Raw genomic sequence first — 14,276 nt, 5'->3', positions numbered from 1 at the left:
ACTGAGACCTGTGTGGAGATGTGGGAATCCAACCTCCAAACATCGAATAATAAGAAAAATCGGAAATGAAACTCTTCATTATCCATTATAGCCCCTCTGTACTGTCATTCAATGATCGAAGCGAGACCCTAAGGAAGTTGGGAACCGAAGCAATAAATATAAATAAATGGTTAGAGTCAGAATCGACATCACTCAACATCCACACGAACCCAACCGGAAACTGAAACCTGCGCGAAAGCGATGCGCAATGACACAAGATGGGCGCCCTCTGCAGGTTGTTTTAAATTGGTAAGAAATCATTACCTCCGCCAGGAGGTTATGTAATCACCGGAGTTTGTTTGTCCGTCTGGTGTGTGTGTGTGTGTGTGTGTGTGTGTGTGTGTATGTGTCTGTTTACAGCATAACTCAAAAAGTCATGGACGAATTTTCACCACATTTTTACAGGATGTCCGGAAGAGCACAAGTAACAATCGATTAGATTTTGGAGGTGATCCGGATCACCATCTGGATCCAGGATTTTTTTTGAAGGTTGAAGTACAGACAAAGGTCGCTGCAACGATCCCGGGCCACGGCCGAATCCCCCACGGCAGGTTCGGGCTTCCCGGGCGAGTCGGGACCGACGAAACGAAGCGGCGGCAACGCGTGCGGTACCGTCACACGCGCGCGCAACGGTACCTTCACGTGCGTGCGGCGGCGCCGCGTGCGTCGCTGCAACGATCCCGGGCGACGGCCGAATCCCCGCGGCCGCTTCGGGCTGCCCGGGCGAGTCGGAACCGACGAAACGAAGTGGCGGCGACGCGTACGGTACTGTCACACGCGCGCGCAATGGTACGTGCGTGCGGCGGCGCCGCGTGCAAAACACTGTGCTGTTACACTGTACATGCATGTTATGCTTTCTGCACAAACTGTTGAAACTCAATACAATCCGTCCATGACTTTTTGAGTTATGCTGTTAACAGACAGACAGACAGACAGACAGACAGACAGACAGACGGCCTAGCGGAGGTCTGCACTCTCCGAGTGCTTTTCTCGTTTAATATGTCTTCTGAGCGGCGGTCGTCCGAGCGGACGAGCAAGAATGTAGATATCGTAATGACGAGTCGTCCGGCCGAGTTTCAGGTCGCGACGGACGAGCGCGAAGGTCCCACACTGGTAATATATTGATAATATCATGTGACTGATAGTGATATCTACTGATCACATAATTAATACTCTCGTTTGTTATTTTTTCAAATAAAGAAGAAAAGAAAAGAATACCGCTTCTGAAATAATCCTCAAGTAGCCTTCTGGCTGGTACCCACTGGATCTAACATGCTGATCATGTGACTCAGCCCCTGATTTGAGCTTGGTCCATGCAGCATGCTATAGCCCCTCTATCTAGTTCTGGTTGTTACTGTCTGGTTTCCAAAAAAGACAACACCCCCCCCCCCCCCCCCCCCCCCCCCAAAATGAATCTGAGATGACCCAAGAGACTTTCCAATCTGTGGTGGTAATTGTCCAGTAACTGGCTCACAAAACTGGACGGCTGCTAGTTTCTCCAGTTTTTCCTCGAATGTCGCAGCGAGTGACAACAGACACTGATGCCATCAAGTGTAAAACACAAACCGAGGAAGAAAAAGTGCAGCTGGAAGGGGGAGGAGCGCAGATGAAGGTCCATTACCTGATTAATTTAACCACGGTCGTCTGAAATGCTCAGAGTGACAGGCCGCCGTTAATGCTAGGAGCAGGAGTGATCTATCACAGAGGGAGACGGTTGACACTTTCTCTCTCCACACCACTAACTTTCATTAACAGCCCCTTAAAAAACAGACTGAGAGACGCACACACATCCGTACACAAACACGCGCCAAGATTTATGACTAAAAGGAAAAAGTTTGATGAGGAGACGGAGCAACCATGACATCGGGACGTTTAATAATCTTATATTCCAGGCACAGTTAGGCCCAACACCGTCGATAAAGAGGCTCTGACGGCTTTCTGCGGTTTCAAAAGATCACTTCAAAGTGTCAGGGATTCAGCTGATTCTATCTAGCAGACCACACTTGTGTCACTGCTAATCCTTTCAGCAGCATGGAAAGAGAAAACAAGTCTTTGGTGGCGCTGTGGGCAGTTTTTGGTGGAATATTACCACCTACGGATACCAATTCATTTCAATTATGGACATGATAGCAAACCACTAAAATGAATGCTTATCAACCTAGACTGTACTTTACGTATTTCTGGCATGTTTACTTAGCTTATGCTAACATGTTTTTATGCTACTTTGCCAACTATTCGACCATTAGCATTCTAACAAGATGATATTCTGAACTTCACATACAAAGCATTAGCATTTTGATATGCTAGCTGAGGGCATAATTACACCAGGATCAGAAGCTAACATGCTAAAGTTATGTTAAAGTTATGTTTGAAGATATTTGTGAAACTTGATATAATAAATACTTTAGGGAATAAAAACTAACCATTGACCTGCTTTTTGGGCAATGGAATTTTCACTATTAATTTTTATCAAAGTGTGGTAAGAAATTATAAAAAAAACCCAAAACGCCTTCTTTTTAAAAAAGGTACATTTGGTGAACCACTTTAAATTAGCATGACCTTTTTGAAATGCCAGCTGCGTACATATTACACCAGGTTGAGAAACAAACATGCTAACATTATGCTCATATTGCATTTAAAGATATTTGTAAAACTTTAGCTTAACGTATCAAATAACCATCAACCTGTTTTTTGGGGGGGCATTTCTACTTGAAATTGTGTTTGAATAATATCTGATGATAGCTAAGGTGATAGCCATTAAACTATTAAAGGTATAGAAAGAGTTACATTTGAGAAACCATTTTAAATTAGTATTAGCATTTTGATAGGCTAGCTGTGTGCATATTACACCAGGATCAGAAACTAACATGTGCTAATATTGAATTTACCTAAAAATGTATTTAAGACAAAGGCAATGTGCCAGTGACCATGTATAGTTTTTACTTTGTTACCAGAAGGCCAAACAAACAAAGACTGCAACTTAATCAAAATTCTACCGTCTGGCTTTTAACACATAATAAAAAGAAGCTACCACATTAACCAATCCATGCTGCCTTTCACTGACTCCCTGTGAGTTTTAGAATTGATTTTAATATTCTACTGTTTGTTTTAAAGCCTTTCAGGTCCGTCTCCTGCCTATGTGTGGACACTGCTGGCTCCCTTTGAATGTTTCTTGAGATCTTTTGGCGGGCTCTTACTGCTGCTTCCTAATTCTCGTCTTTTCTCCAGACCCCTGAGCTGTGAAACTTCCTGCTGGAGGATCCCTGACAGGTAAACTCAGCATCAGCTTGGAAATCGTCTCTTAAAAATCCTTTGGATTGTTTGGCATTTCTTAACTGATGCCAAATGTTGTATTTATTGAAATGACTTCATATTTTTCATAATTTAAGTTCTGTTTTTCTTAGTTTTATTATAGATTTTGGCACTAGTTGTCTGGACTAGAGTGTCTATGAACAATATACTTGCTGTTCCATTTACAGTGACGACAATGACGGAATTCTAGTTTTGGCACAAATCAGTTTGTAGCTTTGCTTTTGAGAGTATGCTATATAAATAAAGTTTGTCATTATTATTATAGTTGAGTCTGGTTAAAGTTTAAAGTTTAGGAAAGGTCTTATGAAGCTCAACTTAAGGAATCTAAGATGTCATTAAATGTGCACAGTGCACAGTAACAACATACAACATATGCATGTAATGAGCATTAACCCTCTTGTTATGTTGCGGGTCAAACTGAGCCATTGTAAAGAGAAAATAAAAGAAAACAAAATGTGAAAAGTATTTATTTCTATATGAAACTTTTCCTGCTTGACTCCATAAGTGCAAATAACATTTAAAATGAAAAGGGTTCATTTCTCACATTTGCACCCTGAAAAGATGAAGTGCCTCATGTTAATTTATCAACTCCATAAAAAGAAATGAATTCAAAATGTAAAATATTTTTGGGGGAATCAATGTCATGTAAGATTATTTTAGTTCATATGTAGGTCATTCCTGTGTACATTAAAAAAAGGTTTAACATTCATTTTTTTAATGAAAACGAGTGAATTATCTTTATTGAACCGTGTTCTGTGAGAGGTAAAGAACACCACTGCACTAACTATTGATGGAAAATGTCAGTAATGGAGGTAATAATGAGATATAAACAACGTTTATTGGGATTTTTTTGGTTTCTTGGATAATTAAACATCTTCTAGGTCAAATGGACCCAAGAAGATCATTGCTATTCTTGAGAAACGAACCAAACAGGAGGATTAAAGCCTCATGATACCAATGTGCATGAGCCGGTTTTCCAGTAATTTATCTGTCTGATTAAGCGAATACAATTCACATTTTAATTGACCCAGCTGCATACATGGATAAACATGACCCGATATGTATTTCAAGTCTGCTTTCTTTTGTTTTAAGCACACATTGATGCCAACATGCTGGTGACCCACACTGAACAGCTGAATGCCTCTTCTGTTCGGAGCAGTGACGCTGCTGCCGCTCTGCTAACACGATGCTCACGCTGCACCTCTCATGTCGACGCTCTGTCACACAGCCGCAAGACACGTCTTAATTTGTAGGCGCAGCTGGCTCTACATGCGATACATTACAATGAACGCACTATTACCAGCAGCTCAGACTAGCAGGGCCCCGATTATTAGCATTTCATCCTGAGTGGGTCAAGAAAACAGAACGTGATGCATCAACGCCGCTTCAACCGTGGCAAATATCTCCTCAGGAAATTTCAAAACAAACTAAAAACACATCCACAGCGACACAAGCTCGTCAGCCTCTTCTAACTCCGAGCCTGTTCACTCGTTCATGACAGGAACACACACAGACGCATAAAAACCACTGCAAAATTAGTGCAGCCCTCAAATTTCTGGGCAACAACCATCCTTGCAGATGCCAAGCTAACAGACCGGGTGTTGCTTCTGTGTCCAAGCGATGATCAGAGAGCGAGGGAGAGAGAAAGAGCGAATGAGAAAAGAGAGGGAGATGGCTGCAGAGTTGGCAGGCTGCACTGTTGGCAGGGGTTGATGGTAATGATGCTTTGATTGGGACTGAGTGTGAGGCCTTCGAGACATGAGAGGGTCAGGCGGTGGCAACTCTGTTGATCACACACACACATCCACACTCGCTCCTCTGACTTCCACAGGCCTCCCACTCCTGATCCACCCCACCCACATGCTGACACACATCAAAGCTGCACCAAAAAAAAAAAAACCTTCACTCACGCTCGCTCAAATACGAGACACTCATCGGCAGCTCTTGACACACTGTAGAGCCACTCTTGGGATCTAGCTTTGCTCACATCACATTTGGTAGCGTGACAGGTCCGCACTTTCAGACACTTTTGAAAAACAGTTCTCGATGAATCCGCCCTCTGCGGCTTGGGACAAAACACACACGCACATTTGCATGCTGTTTCATCATGACATGTTGACACTGACACAAGTGAAAAATGCAAATTGTGATACCTTTTTTCCTCCCATTTAGTAGCATATTCGTTGCTAAGTGCTCGCCACGGTGGTGTTTACTAAACTGCAGCTCCCACATATCACCTGTCAATCACACCATGTGGGTGTTGCTGGAATTTTCTGTTTAATCTGTGTCTGGATGTGACGTTTTCTTAGTTTTCTTTATTAGTGCAATGTGACAGTGCAAAAACAGCAAAGCAAAAACTAAACACAGCGTTTCTTTGCCTGTTCAGATGTCTAAAAAACATTCCTATAGAGCAATTTGATTTCATAATTTGCCGAATTCTGAGGCAAATAATTATGGATCTCTGATTTGGCAATGTTTTTTATCATTAACTTTGGATATGCATAAAATTATGCAAAGATTTAAGCTTGATAAATTAAGTACCATCAAGTCTATAAGTATTAAATCAAGTTTAAAATAATAAAAAAAGCCAATTGACCCATTTTCAACATGTTTTTAAAGCATTAAAATTTTATGTTGTGTTTGATCGCTAATATCTGAGGAACTATTCAAGATAAAAGCCCCAAATTTTACTATTAATTCTCATCAAAGTGTGATCCAGGAATCGCCATATTAAACAACAAAAAAATTTCTTCATTACATTTGGTGAACCACATCGTAACTCTAGAACCTTGTTCTACTTTGATCAGGCTAAAAACTATGTTTTTGTGGCACAACTTGCCATTTGTGGTCTATGAGTTCTGAAAGTTAAGTTAAAATAACTTTTAACGTTTTGTGCTCAAGCACATTAGAATATTCTATATTGTTCTATTTCTATTATTGTGACATGCAGCTGAATATGGTTCAGGAAATAACACTAGTTGACTTCTCAAAGATGAAGGTTTTCACGGTTCTTCACTTTTTTTCCCTCATATTTCAACTCCACCATAATGAGATATAATTTGATCTACTTGTCCAATATTGCAGATTCAATCAATAACATGATGAGAAATAGTAGTGACATCTTCAGGCTTTTATTTTGAATAGTTTCTAGGATATTGTCATCCAAACATACTTAAAAAATGTGCTAAAAGTTCATCAACTTGACTGGCAGGTTTAAAAGAATTATTATCTCAGAAAGTTTTACAATATATCAAGCTCAAATTTCACAGATACCATTTTAATTATCCAAAGTTTATGATAAAAAAGCAAGTCAGAGATGATTGACCAGTAGATCCCTGATGATTTAACATGGAATGACTCCTATGCAAAAAATACACTTTACTCATTTTTCTCTTTGCTAGAAAAAGTCCCAGTCTTATTACATGAATTTTGTCCACATTTGTTTAAAAAAAAAACATGTAATTGTGAAAGTCTCAGAATTAGATTTAGATCCTGAGACTTAAATGAAAATCAATTTGGTTAGTCTTGTTAGTTTTTAAACAAATCTAATAAACTGGTCTGCGAAAAATGAACTGGCGTCCTCACTAAGTGGAATCCTGGCTCGGATCCGGAGTTTGTTGTGTTTGTACTGAAGCAACGCTGTCGGGGATTTGTCCTTTAAATTGAGTATGAGATCCAGACTACACACGCAGATGGATTGAATATATCTCACATCATTATTTTGGAGCGCACAGCTGTCTGTGCCAGTAAACACTGGGCGCCGATCAAACAGGCAGTCAGACAGAGTTTTAATGGAGCAGATCTGATGTGGCCAATATTGAGCCAATCAGAGCAGCATAACCCTGATGTTTTGACAATGCACACCAATCATCATATGGGAGGAGAGAGGAAAAACTGGATCTTTGTGTGTGTGTGTGTGTGTGTGTGTGTGTGTGTGTGCAGGAGGATTACTGCAGTGTGCATTTGTCTGTGACCAAATTGTGGGGTTAGTTTCTCTGTAAACTAAGTAGCCTTTGTTGTGTGTGGATTTGAGTCTAGAACTATGCATGTATTTGCAGCATGTGTGTACAATGCAAACTCTATGCATGTACTAATTATTACAGGGTGCATATGAGTGTGACTTTACAGTGTTTGTCCATGTGCATCCCAGTGATTACTTCATAGTGAGTGTGTGTGTGGCCTCGACTGTCTTTTCCATGAGCCTCTCTGCTCTACTAAACATAAACTGGTGTCATCCGAAGCGCTCCCACCTGTTTGACTCAGAGCCCTGCTGGCTTCAAGCCGCCTGCAAAGTCAAAGAGCTCAATTTCAGCTCCTGACATCAAAGTTCAGTGCTCTAATTCGCAAACAACATCTCTCTTTCGCTCTGCTTTGTCCTTTCTGATGTATTTGTAGAGCCTCTTACTCATTCACTGCTCTCCCTTTTTAACTGCTTTGCATACGATTACTCCATTGTTGTATTCAAAAGACTCTAAGGAGTTAAAGTACATGAAAATGCCGTCAATATTGATTTAGTGGTTCATGCTCCGTATATTTGGAGCTTAGTTCAGCCATGTTAATGTCATTTGTGTTGTGGCTGCAATCAAAAATCTTTCATGGGAAGCATCTGCTCATGTTTCAGGTGTTGTTTTCTCAGTAAGTTCAACAGAGAAACCAATAGAACATTAGATAAATAAGAAAAACACTCAGAGAGCACCATAATCTGCCAAGGCTGCTCAGTCGCTGTATGATTTCTCAAGGATGAAATCTTCTTCTAAAAAACTCGTGGTCTGCAGTGGTGGATTTGAAGTAGGATTGGAATCGTGTGATCGTCAGCATGCAGCTGATGTTCACTTGTAGTCATAGTTACAGTGACACCGTGGCGATATCTCGCAATGATATGGAAATCCTTAAATCTATGGATCAATAAGCTGCATCACTGCCAAAATCTTATTAGGCGGTCCTCATTTCATTTCTTACTTTCCCTGAAAATGTCATCTAAATCTGTTAGTCCGTTTGTGGGTAATGTTGCTAACAGAGAGACAGACAGACTAACGGTGATCATCACTTAACTCCATCGCAAAGCAACAAAGTAAACTTCACCCAAAGAACACAAAAAGCTATTTCTGGAGCTTTCAGTCATCATGAAGATGGCTCACCCACCTAACGTAATAGATATTTAGATCCTTTACATTTCAGAAAACCACAAGTCTACATGTTTTCTGTAGTGCAGACAAGGAGTAATCTGGGTTGCCAATGAAATCACAAAGTGAGGGATAACCTCCTTAAGCAGTATTCATTTCTGTAAGTTTAGTCAATATTTGTGCAATACTTCTGTCATTGAAACAGGAAATGCTTTTCAAGATGCATTTTTATATTGAATTTTTTCCCACAAGGTTACTTTTGTAATGTTGAATACAATCTTTTTTCTGTTTCCCTGTTTATGATAACATTTTATACAACTCACCTGTTTAAACTGTATTAAGCCTTAAAGTTAAGTGTAAATAATGGCTTGGCTGCTTTAAGAGGCAGGTGGGTTGCCATAACAGGACAGTTAATGGCTCAGATGTGTTTGCACTGACTGCCTCAGCTCCACTCATACTCCACCTGTTTGGTCATTTTTGGACTGGCAGGTAGTTAGTAGTCAGGCCCTGCCAAAAAAAACGCTTCATATACAGCCAATGTTTGATATTTGCTCTGTTTATTGAACTTTGTATGCAGTGTTAAACAAAAACTACGCATAAACTTACATCAAACAGCATCCTTACTTTACTTTATGTAGCTAAAACTTTTCCACCAGACTGTATATGATGAATATTTACTGATCCATGCACGCTTTGACATCTCAGTGTTGAAATCCACCTCCAGCTCACTTGATCTATTTCCTCTCCCTTACAATATGTTAGACCTCCATCAGTTTCTGTCATCCACTTTCCGTTCCTGAGCAATCTTGATATTTTTCTGTCACTGCCTGTTGCATCCAACCCCTGCTCCTTTTTTTTCATCTCCATCTTTTCTTTCTCTCTTTCCATCTCTGTGGACCTCATTATTTGACTTTCTTAGACAACAGTCACCGTTTTCCTCTCCTTGTCACTGCCACTTCAGTTAATATATTACTGGCCAGACACAAAGTCGAATCAGAATGCAGGAGCACGGACCAAATGACCAAAACATACCAGTGTAAAGGGGATGTATGGTCTTTACACTGATGCAATGTGTGTATTAAATCTGTTAGTTTAGCTATAAGGGATTAAATGACACGAGAATTATTGACGGCTGCAGAGAAAGAATGAATAAGAGGGAGATAAACCACAAAGGTCAAGCTGTCTAATTATGGTTTCCTCAAACTATTTAGTGATGTTGTGGCTGCAAAGCTCAGACTTGTCAACAGTCTCACTTACAGAACAATCATATGGCTGTTTCTGGTGCATCCAGACCTTCCAAAAGTATGGAGAAATGTTATATCTGTTTGAAAATATTACAGACTGTCCCTATCTAGACGTACCAAACAAGTAATTTAAGGTGTTGTTCTTCACACAGGAAGACGACGCTCGTTCAATAACTTTGTATCAGCTGTTTGCAGTAGATATTGATCACTGTAGCTTGGATACAAGAACTGATATTGGACACAACATGGTAATTCTCTGATCCTGAGGTGTGGCAGATGATGATAAAATGGCAAATGAAAATTTCTCTGCTACACAATGTACTTACACCAACACAAGATGAGACCCAAAGTGCTTGAAAATTGAGATACAAGATGCATTTTGCAAACGTACCTGGATATTTACATGTCAATGTCAAGACTTTTAAATATTATAGAGGGAAACCCAATGATTTCCAGCTAAAGGCCTTCAAGAAAATATTTGATCCCCATCCAAAAGTGTCCTCAGTCTCAGTGATTCCAAGGAAGAACTCATAATAATAAATCTTAACTCTCGAAACAATACAGATCATTTCATGTCTGGTTTGGGTCCATAATCCACTGGAGTTAAAGAAGAAACCAAAAATCTTGCAGTGGTCTTTGATTCATGTCTGACTTTTAAAGCTCAGGAGACAGAAGATCATGCAGTAGCATGCTGGATCTGATCTCTAAGTTCAGATCCTTTCTTCTTCTCAGTAAAAGGTCATTCCTCACCTCTGGATGTGATGACTTTAATGCAGCATCAGTAAGAGAAATATTTACAGAGATCCAAAATTAACCAGTAGAATTGACCACATTACTCTAATTCTTGCTGGACTTTACTGGCTACCAGTTAGTTAGAATTGATATAGGATTTTTTTTGCTTGTTTTTAAGTCTTATACATCCGATTGTCAATTTCCATCTCGTATCGAATAACTCCTTATGAGCCCCAGGGTTGTTTGAGATGCCCTGGCCCTTTCTGTTTCTGAATCTCACCTTATAATTGTGTCCCCAAATTGTGGAAATCGTTTAAAGTGGATTGACAACAATAGCATCTTCTTTTAAAAATGTAATTCCTTCAAAATCAGAGGTATTTTGGGTATTTTCTTATTTTTATTATGTTGGGCCGTTTGCTTTCAGTTCTTTAAACTATTTGGTGTTTTCTTTGCATGGTTTAATCTCTTGTACTTTAACAGCTGCTTTGCGCTGCACTTTCAGACTTGTTTAAGAAAGGTGCTATTTAAATAAAGGTTTTATCTTTAGTCACACAGACTAGCTTGAAGCTGCACCGCAAGTGAATCTTGTTGCCTTCTTACACCATTGGGGTTAAAGTGAATGCATATGTCAAATCTTGACATTTTACACTGAGAAATGTCTTGAAAATCTAAATTAAGCTAAGGATTTGTCTGCAGCTCTGGCTGATATGGTGAAAGAACAGCTGAAAAGTCAAGTCCCACGAGTTCCAATAGTTTTAAAGCTTTACCTGAACATGTCTCCGAGTCCCTTCAGCATGCCCTTCTTAGGTTTTCCCTTCTCCTTGTCCTTGTCCTTCTCCTTCCCTGCTTCTGGCTTCTTCTTCTCCTTCCCTCCCTTGTCTTTGTCCTTCTTCTTCTCCTCTTTGGTGCGGTTGGTGCCGTTGACCAGCGGCTTTTCTGTGCTGGACAGCGGCGTCTGGTCGGCCATCGTGGACACCGAGTCTCTCCCCGACCGGGAGCTCTCCTCCGTGTCCTCCTCCACTATAAGGAAATAAAACCATACCAGCAGAGGGACGGAGAAAGAAAAAAGAAACACAGGAAGGAAGGGAGAACATGTTCTTTTTAACCAACGAACAGGTAGCTGAGGAACTGTGGCACATATGAAAATCAATAACCCTAATAAATGAAAATCTATAAGTCTCATAAATGTGCAATTATGCCTCTAAAGCACTGGGAGCCTAATACAATTTAACTCCATATTACAAGTGATTACAGAGCTGTGTTCTACAATAAGATAGGAATCATAAGAGACCATTACAGGCTGAGATATAAAATGAAGAACAGTAATACATTAATTCCTATTTTATGGTGCTGCGGTGTGCTACTCTACTGAAATTAAAAAAAATAAATCTTCATACTTGTGCTTCAGAATAGCTGATGAGTTGCCGGGCAATCACACATTGCCGTCTCATTCTCGATTCTTATTTAATTTTATGTGGACATCTGTGGTTGGTTCATTTTAAAGCTCATCTGGGAGAATGTTTTAAGTCATATAAAACAGAAGGATTAGGAACGAGATAGGACTGCGAGAGGATTTCATCATTTTACCGGTTGTTATGCAACTGCTTGTAAAGAACTTGTGTGGGGTTTTGTAACGTTTTCGTTTTGTGTTCGGTTCAATTTCTAATCCCTAAAATTAAGCTTTAAACAGAAGATCCAGACCCGGACGGTGATCTAATGCGGCGATTTTGGAAAATGGCAGCTGAAAATACCAAACGATACGACTACATCACAGACTTTACCCGGACGCCTCCTCTCTAAGGTATCACTTACTGACAGTACGATGCATCTGACATCTAAAGCAGCAGAGGTTACATCCTGAGTCATCTATATGCCATGGCCACAAGCGGTGATGAAACCAGCTTCCGCATACTGAGCATTAGTCAGAATGCTGTCACTCCCATGCACAACCAGCACAGAGTTTCAGTGGCTGGCATTGTTAGTGTGATTTGGCAACCCATAATGCAACGTCAGTGAAGTCATCAAAGTTGAATTTCACATTTCAGAGATGCTGCATGAGCTACAGATCGGCTGAGGTGGATGCCGAAGGACACAGGAAGGACTCTTGATGGATATCACACCTGGGACACTGTGGCATCAAAACCTGTGATTTTTCTTCAGAAACAGGACAGCTTCTTTAAACACCAGGGTCACTTTGAACATTTGATATCTTACATGTCTCCATGCCCTCATCGTCTTCCTCCGTGGCAGCCGGTCGGTCGTAGGATTTGTCGATGGCTGCTCTGAAGCTCTCATTGCAGCCCCGTCCTCTGATGATTCGAGGGCGAGGCCTGTGGAAAGGCAGGTCCCCGTTGAGGGTTACTTCTGCTACTGCCGTCTGGAGACTCTCCAGGGAGCTGGACTTCTTCAGGCCTAGCGATGGTCCCACATCCTTCGTGGAAGAACCTGATGGGAGGATACAGAGGTAATGAACTGCAGGAAATGGACATCTATCTTCAACAAACCCTCCAGTCCACAAAAAAAGCCAAACATTTACTGAATTTTTGGGGCTGGTGTTGATACTAATTGTTAGAAAATTCCTAAAAACTCCTATCATGAAGACACCACTTGACTCCGCACCATCATCTGCTCAGCTACATGTGCTGCACAGGATTGTAAACAATGGAATTGGAGCTGCTCTACTGGATAAATTCTGAACTGGCACGATTTCTGAGCTCCCCCAAGTATCATTTCCTACATTATGTTGTGTAAAAATGACAAGATGTGTCAATATATTTGTAACAGATCAATATCGGTCAATATTATCAGCCGACCAATACATCAGTCAAGCTTTAGTCCTCAGTATTGGCCTTGTCCATGTCCCCATCAGTTCCCTATGTTGTTGCATCCATCATACCACACATTTCTACAGGACTTTTTTTTTAGTTAAAAATTTTAGAAAGTTATTCTTTTTTAGGTTCAAACATCCAAAAGTTAACTTTGTAGAAGTAATACCTCTTCTAGATGGAGCAAAAACATGTGTGGCAGTATTTTAGCTCAAATATGTTCAAAAGCGGTGAGTACGCACAGGCTACCCCTAAAACTCTGTAAAAGCTTATTAATTGGGGTGTGTGGGTATGTACAGATTTGGCCAAAGCTTGAGCTTCATTTAACATAAATGTTGTGCCTTTGTCTATTCTTAATGTACTCAAGCGGTCTGATAGTGACCTACAGTGTCTTCTTTTAGCAGGACTCATTTGTATTATTATGACACAATCAATATATACACATTGCTTCTGGTTATTATTAAGTGTTATTCTCAGGGGTAGTGGATGAAGGATGATGATGCGATGCAAAAGAACCACGGTTATCATGAGAGTTGTGTTACAGGATGATTTCAGAGGATGAGAAAGAGACTTTTTCCAGCACCAACACTGACTAAGCAACGTGACACATATTTGACAACAAGTCGCTTCCTGCCAGCTCCAAATGACCATCAACTAAAGCTGTCCGAGTACGACCTCGGAGTCCTCTCAGCGCGTCCACTTAGCGGCAGAAACCGTACTGCTGGTGGATTCTGGGAAACGTTCCAGCCAAACCGTGCCGTGACCCTTTAAGGTGAGCATCCATAGCAAACGCCATTAGCACACGCAGCGAGTGTGACAGCAACACAACACAACACAGGAAGAACACTGTATGCAAACTGAGGTGATACTCAGCGGGATAGTTCCTGTTTTTTTTTTTACCGCAGTGTGTGATAAAAAAGCTGCTCCCAGAAATTTCACTTAACTTCTACCACTTAACAAAAGAGGTATTTTTGCTAATATGACATGTATTTGGCTAAAAA

General features: G+C 40.6%; 1 protein-coding gene across 1 annotated transcript in view; it reads right to left on the bottom strand.

Moving 5' to 3' along the window:
* The window catches only part of pard3ab (par-3 family cell polarity regulator alpha, b), a 335,934-nt gene that overhangs the window by 85,666 nt on the left and 235,992 nt on the right, over positions 1–14,276 (bottom strand). Inside the window, exons 19-20 of the mRNA XM_051953203.1 lie at positions 12,665–12,895; positions 11,218–11,470 (exon numbers count right to left, since the gene is read on the bottom strand). Coding sequence (XP_051809163.1) covers positions 11,218–11,470; positions 12,665–12,895 — 484 coding nt within the window. The remainder of the gene's footprint in view (positions 1–11,217; positions 11,471–12,664; positions 12,896–14,276) is intronic.

The sequence above is a fragment of the Acanthochromis polyacanthus genome, chromosome 9 (genome assembly GCF_021347895.1).
Source record: "Acanthochromis polyacanthus isolate Apoly-LR-REF ecotype Palm Island chromosome 9, KAUST_Apoly_ChrSc, whole genome shotgun sequence".
NCBI lineage: Eukaryota > Metazoa > Chordata > Actinopteri > Pomacentridae > Acanthochromis > Acanthochromis polyacanthus.
Note: the sequence above shows the minus strand (reverse complement) of the source record. Positions and strands in the feature narration are given on the sequence as shown.